This window comes from Lactuca saligna, chromosome 4, assembly GCF_052625555.1.
Source record: "Lactuca saligna cultivar CGN05327 chromosome 4, ASM5262555v1, whole genome shotgun sequence".
NCBI classification, from domain to species: Eukaryota; Viridiplantae; Streptophyta; class Magnoliopsida; order Asterales; family Asteraceae; genus Lactuca; species Lactuca saligna.
This window is the reverse complement of record NC_136420.1, coordinates 286477162-286483374: the sequence shown is the minus strand read 5'-3', so window position 1 is coordinate 286483374 and position 6213 is coordinate 286477162. Positions and strand designations below refer to the sequence as shown.

The following is a 6213-nucleotide window of genomic DNA, read 5'->3' as shown; positions in this document are numbered from 1 at the left end:
CTTTTTACATCTTCATCTCCCTAAAAGAATTTACACCAAGTTTTCCATCATACTAAGAAGTTCAAGATGGACTTTGAAAATAATCATATAAAAAAACCCTAGGCTTCCCGGAAAATAATCATATAAAAAAACCCTAGACTTTGAAAATAATCATATAAAAAAACCCTAGGCTTCCCGGAACCTACTTCAAGAGGGTGGTATTACCAAAGGGTTTTAACCTTCTATTGACTTCAAGAGAGTAGTATGATCAAAGGGTTTTAATCTTCTATTTATAAATTTTACTTTTGAATATGTCAGTTATATCATTCTAACTTTCCACGCGAGGTATTTTAGATCTGACTGGCAGCCCAAAATAAATAAAAGGAAGCTTCATTGGGAAACAACTTGTAATGATAGCCAAACGTTCGACTTCAACCTATTTAACCCCCAACCGTATACAAATTCCAGTCGTTCACTGTCGATCAATCTGTCGACCAAATTTAAAAGTACAAAACCGTATTATTCACTTGAACCAGATTCATAATTCGTTCACTGTTGACCAAGAGACCTCGAATAAACAACTAACAACATTTTTTATTAATCATCTCGGTATAAACTTTGAATTTTCCACCACTTCTATATCACATTGTATTCTTTTTTTTTTTTTTTTTTTTGGGGGGGGGGGGGGGGGGGTATGCCAAATCTCACGCTTCCAAGTGTTCCATATACGCTAAAGGTTTGGTAAAACAATATAATCATTAATCTCCTCTTCTATTAGCAATAGACGTGTGAATTTTACTAGTGATTTCACTAATCGATGTCACCTTTCAAATCTTGTTTTTTACTTCTCAAATCTGAATTCCAAACTTTAATGTTGGATTTAAGGATGGAAATGGGACGGGGATGGGCAGGGGTTGACCATCCATGTCCCGATCCCCATCACCAATGGATGTGAAGAATGTGAAGAATTGAATGCCTACTATTTAGATTTTGGGTTTTTCCTTAGCTAATCCCCAATCTATCAACGTAATAAACTTAATTTGCACAAAAAAAAATACATATATTTTAAGCTTAATAAGCAATCAAACCCAAAAGCCATAATCAGATTGTTTTTATATCAATCATAATGTTTAACAAACAACAAAATGAAAAGTGACGATTTTATATACAGACCGTTGAACGAAGTAACAATTAATGAACTCTTGGAATTGGGAACATAATTTGATATACCTAATACTTGATTTTATAGGGAATACTCATCCCTGATTGGGGTGAGTCGAACAGATTCCCCACCGAATCAGATGAAATTTTCATGTCTAGTTGGATTTTAAAGCTTTAATTTTATCTTTGAAGACATTTATTTTGTTTTCCAACTTCTCTATTTTCAATTGGAGAATCAATAACAATCTCTTCAAAACTCTTTCATCCTATTCCAAGAATGTTACATCTTAATTAAAAGGAATAAGCTCGTAATCCACCATCTTAATTTTTATGTTCAGCCACTTTCTATTTTGGAGATGATTATAGCCCTTCATGTCAAAATGATAACATGGTGACAGATGACACCTCTACAATTGATTTAATTAATCCTCCAACACTTCCTCCTACTAGATCATTACAATTTACAAACTCATACTCGTTTCTCTTATCTTAAAAACAAAACGATCATTGTACCATGGTGTGAATTCAAACAAGAAAATCATAATCATATGTGAATCATTACAATAAATAAATGTGGTGTTAGTAAAAGTTTAAGAGAGTATATATCAAATCCTCTTCTTTTCGACTTCAACTAGCAACTCTCTTGACAAAATCCATTGCTTTCGAATGGAATAAACAGCAATGAAAACAAACTGTGAGAAGCAAAGAAGCATGATGATGGCTTCAAAGAGAAAAGGGTATTTCTTGGGTGGGTTTACTTTCAAATAAATTACATGAAGAACAAGCGACAACAGAAGAAAACAAACAATCACAAATGATACAAAAAAATCAGGTTTTTGTGTGTTGGGTTTGGGTTTGGGTTTGGGTTTTCCATAGTGAATGAAGATGAAGATGGCATAAAGGGCAATATATGGGAGAAGTAATTTATCACGAAGTAAAAGAGGAAAGATGGAGAATAAGGCGAATTGTGTAAGCCATTGAAAAAGGAAAGGTTCTTCTACTGCTAAGAGACTTGCTGGCAAGAGTGGCAAAAGAATAGACTTCTCGTGAACTGAAATAAAAAAAAAAATATTATCCTCCGTATTTGATAAATGTAAATATGCAATTTGTATTTGGCTTAAAAAAACAAGATATGGAATGATGAGATGGATACCTTGAAATGAGAAGAAATAGAAGGAGAAAGCAGAATTAAGAAGTCCATAGAGGAAGCCTCGTTTACTTGGTGTCTTTATTTGAAGAAACATGGAAGGAAGACATGAGGAAAGAGTGATTGTAAGACTTAATAGCTTCAGTGATTGTGTTGTGAATAATTTTTTCCACTTAATGAGGACTGAAGTTGTGCACCAAAAATTCGCCACGTAGTCCTCGTATATTCCCCTCTCAAAAGGCGCCAAACGTGACACAACCTATATATAAATATAAAATATATATATTTCAATGTCACAATTTTAAAAATTCATCAATCTATGCAAAATATTAGGTTAAATGTTCAGACTTTTAGAGTTGATATAAATGAGAAATTCCCATATAATCTATATAAGGTATTGTGTTTTTGTATTAACAGATTTCATTTTGGTCAATATATAGTGTTGTTTCTTTTTGACTTAATAGAGAAAAACTCCCTTCAATTAGTTTTTTTTTTCTATGTTTAGAAGTGTGTTGCCATTTTCTTTGATATTTTTCAAAGGGTTAATTTACATGAAAGACCCTATGTATTGGGTTTTCTTCCAGATTAAACCTCGAGTTTATTTTATTTTTTTATTTTTTTCTAAAATAGCCCTTACATTTTTCCAATTTCATCTTTTTAGCAGATTTTCCGGTTTTGCACAAAGATGAAAGGGCTTTTTTAGAAGAAAAAATAATATATATATATATATATATATATATATATATATATATATATATATAGTTGAGATTTAATCCGAAAAAACAGAAAAACGTAAGGGCCAGATCGGAAAAAATGGAAAAATGCAAGGGCCAAATAAAAAAAAATGGAAAATTTAGGAAATAAAAAAGTTGATTTTTAAGTCGGAAAAAAAAAACAACATATAGGGTCTTTTATGTAATTAATCATTTTTAAACATTACTAGTTATTTGGACAACATTTGATGAGAAAAAATGTAGCAATGTAGTTGCATTTATTTATGTATTAAAGCATCCTACTTTCATTTCTTTTTAACACATCATCGTACTTTAAACTTTTTTCTTATTAAAGTGAATTATAGCACACTTAAGTACAATTTTTGTAATAAAATGCTTACATCAAATAAATCAATGGAAGCACATTAACATTAACATTACTATTTCTTGCATTTAACTCAACAAAGAAAAAAGAAAAAAGAAAATAGATGTACCTCAAAAATTGCAACTTTGGAGTGAATATATGGCCACCAAATAAGAGCAAATGTTCCTATAACAATCATCCCCAATTTCACAACCTCCAAAACTGGATTTTTACACCTTAAACTTTTTCCCAATAAATAGCTGAAAAATGCAGGAGCAAAATAAGCACTCATCTGCACAAACATCCAAAACATAAGTCAGTATATGTAATAAACCTAAATAGGAAAAGGTTGGGGCAAAAATCTAATAAAAGAAACTAGATGGGCTGTTTTGTAAATTGGGAAAAGTTGGGTGTTAGAAGAAGAAGAAGAAGAAGAAGAAGAAGAACCTGTTTGTGGTTGAGAGCAAGAGTGAAGAAGAATGAAGCAACAAGATCTTTGTCACAAAGTAAAGCTGCAACAGCTCCAATTGTAAGTCCTAAGCTTATGCAGTTATACTGAAATCAGAAAAAAATATATATATATATATTTTACAAGTTTTAGAATGTAAATAGAAAGTTTTAGGGTTAAATGCAAGAATTATTACAACATCCTACTTCCATTCTTTTCCAATTACAGCATTGTTTTGAAAATTGAAATAATCTATCTACCCAATTATAGCAATGTCATCAAAATACAAAAAGATTTTTCACATCTATAATAAGAAAAATCAAAACCCAAAGTACAACGCCAAAATCAGGTAGATTTTTCAAAGTGCAATAATGCATCCTTAATAAGGAAAAAAAATTTGGAAGTTCAATGTTGTAATAGAAAGAAATATATGTTGATATTTATAGCATTTAGACCAATATGTAATACATGCCTGAAAATGACCATGATCAATAAGGATGAGGCATGGGTTAAGCAGAATCATTGCAACATGCCATGGTAAGTTACTTTTATACCCTTTTGATTGGCTTGCATAGACTATAATAAACCATAGAACTGCAGGAAAGAATATGAGGACATCAGAGGTTAAAACTGTCCACCTCATTAGCAGTTTTCTGCAGAAAGAACATACAAAAGAAAAGAAGTTGGAAATTTGTTGGTAATGTTTTTTTTTTTCAGTTAGGGTGTGTTTGGTTCGTAGATACCAATGGAATCCAACGGAATTGGAATCAGAGATTCCATTCCATTCCATAGCTTGTTTTGTTGCCACATGAATGGAATTCAATTCCATCTAAATCCTTTAAATCCCCTTGTTTGATGGATTTCATCATTCCAAAAGAAGGGTTGAAGAAATTTAAAAGACCAAAAAGCCCTTGTTACATACATACGATGGAATATGATTCCAATTCCTGTGACAGATTCCATTCCTTCAATCCTTCCAAAAACATTCCACAAACCAAACAACCCCTAATATGTATACTTGAAATATTGGTAAACTCAAACAGTGTAAAAGAACAACACAAAAGATGAAAAACAACTAACCCAATATAAGATTCATGGCCTCGTGAAGTGTAAAGTGAAACAGAATCTGGATGGAAGAATCTTAGAAAAATCCCATGAACATAACTTTGATAAGCAGTAAGTGGAGGATAATCAAGTCCCCAATAAGCAAGATCATTTGAAGTGCTGTTGTGATACCATTGATTAACAGGTAAATTGGTTGTGATCTCCATCCAATGTCTTTGAGCTTCAAAATCTCCATATTTTGGTGAATCACCAGCTCCAGAATATGGATGCATAGATACAGAAACTCGAACAAGAATTGAAAATAGACTAATGCAAATGAATGGACCAGATATACCCTTGTCCATTAACCACCTCCAATCACTATTGTTGTCAGCCTCTTCTTTTATTCCCTTTTTTACCCTTGACTTTTCCATTTCTTTGAGTATTACACAATAGCAAACTTCTTAGAATAGCCTGTTTGTTTCAAGAACAAATCCCATTAGATATAGTGCTTTACACATGAATGACCTGAAAAAAAAATATATGAAAGAAGACTTGTTGTAGTATTAAGTTCACACCTTGGCAATTGTAGCACCTTTTAAAGCTGTAACTTTGTTTAAAAATGGTAAATAAACGTTGCATAAACTAAAAAAGTTGTGTTCAATTTGACTCATTTTTGAACTAAGTCAACAAGGTTTATATCAATATTCAAAGGTTTTTGATGCTATTAGAATTACTTGTCTTGTTGGATTTACATTTTTGAGGTGATATATCTAAAGAGTAAGGGTTACTTATTTAGAATTACTTGTCTTGTTGAAAGTTATGGTTTTATTTAAGGCACATCTACGTCTCTTTTGGCATCTCTATCTCTTTCGTATCTATTTTGTGTTAAACTCTGTTTATATAAATATAGCATCCGAACAGCAGAATAATTCTGAGAAATCACGGATGGGAGAATAAGAGTGAATGAAACAAAGGGAAAAGGTTCGTCAACGGATTTAAAACAATAGTAATCACAAAGTCATACACATGTAACCTTGTCAACTGATTTCAGATTTAAAAAAAAAAAAAAAATCGAATTTCATTCACATGGTCTGATTTCATAATCACGAATTCGGATTTCATACACAATCATTTGATTTCATACATAGCACCTACAAATCCGTCTCAAGCGTCAACTGATTTCAGAGAAAAAAAGAAGAAAGCGTACCTGCGCAGCTGTGGAGGTCGCCGCCGGCAGTTGCAGATGAGGTGTCACCGGTCGAAGGAAGCGCAGGTGCAGTAAATTGTAGAAGAAAAGAAACTACTATTTTTCCTCCCGACTTCTTTTCGATTTGAAAGGATTCGGAGAGAATAA

At 32.1% G+C, this 6213-nt stretch overlaps 1 protein-coding gene across 2 annotated transcripts; it reads right to left on the bottom strand.

Moving 5' to 3' along the window:
• Positions 1 to 1660: 1660 nt before the first annotated feature.
• Positions 1661 to 6213, bottom strand: LOC145043739 (ALG6, ALG8 glycosyltransferase family). 2 transcript variants are annotated; one of them, XM_078992481.1, is made up of 7 exons: positions 6067 to 6213; positions 4893 to 5384; positions 4285 to 4465; positions 3812 to 3919; positions 3495 to 3656; positions 2294 to 2546; positions 1661 to 2191 (listed from the first exon to the last, which is right to left on the bottom strand). In XM_078992481.1, exons 2-7 carry the CDS (start codon positions 5288 to 5290, stop codon positions 1746 to 1748), a joined length of 1548 nt encoding a protein of 515 aa, XP_078848607.1. In that variant the 5' UTR covers positions 5291 to 5384; positions 6067 to 6213; the 3' UTR covers positions 1661 to 1745. The 2 variants fall into 2 exon arrangements, with proteins under 2 accessions (XP_078848607.1, XP_078848606.1); XM_078992480.1 differs by having other exon boundaries at positions 4893 to 5330; positions 6067 to 6212.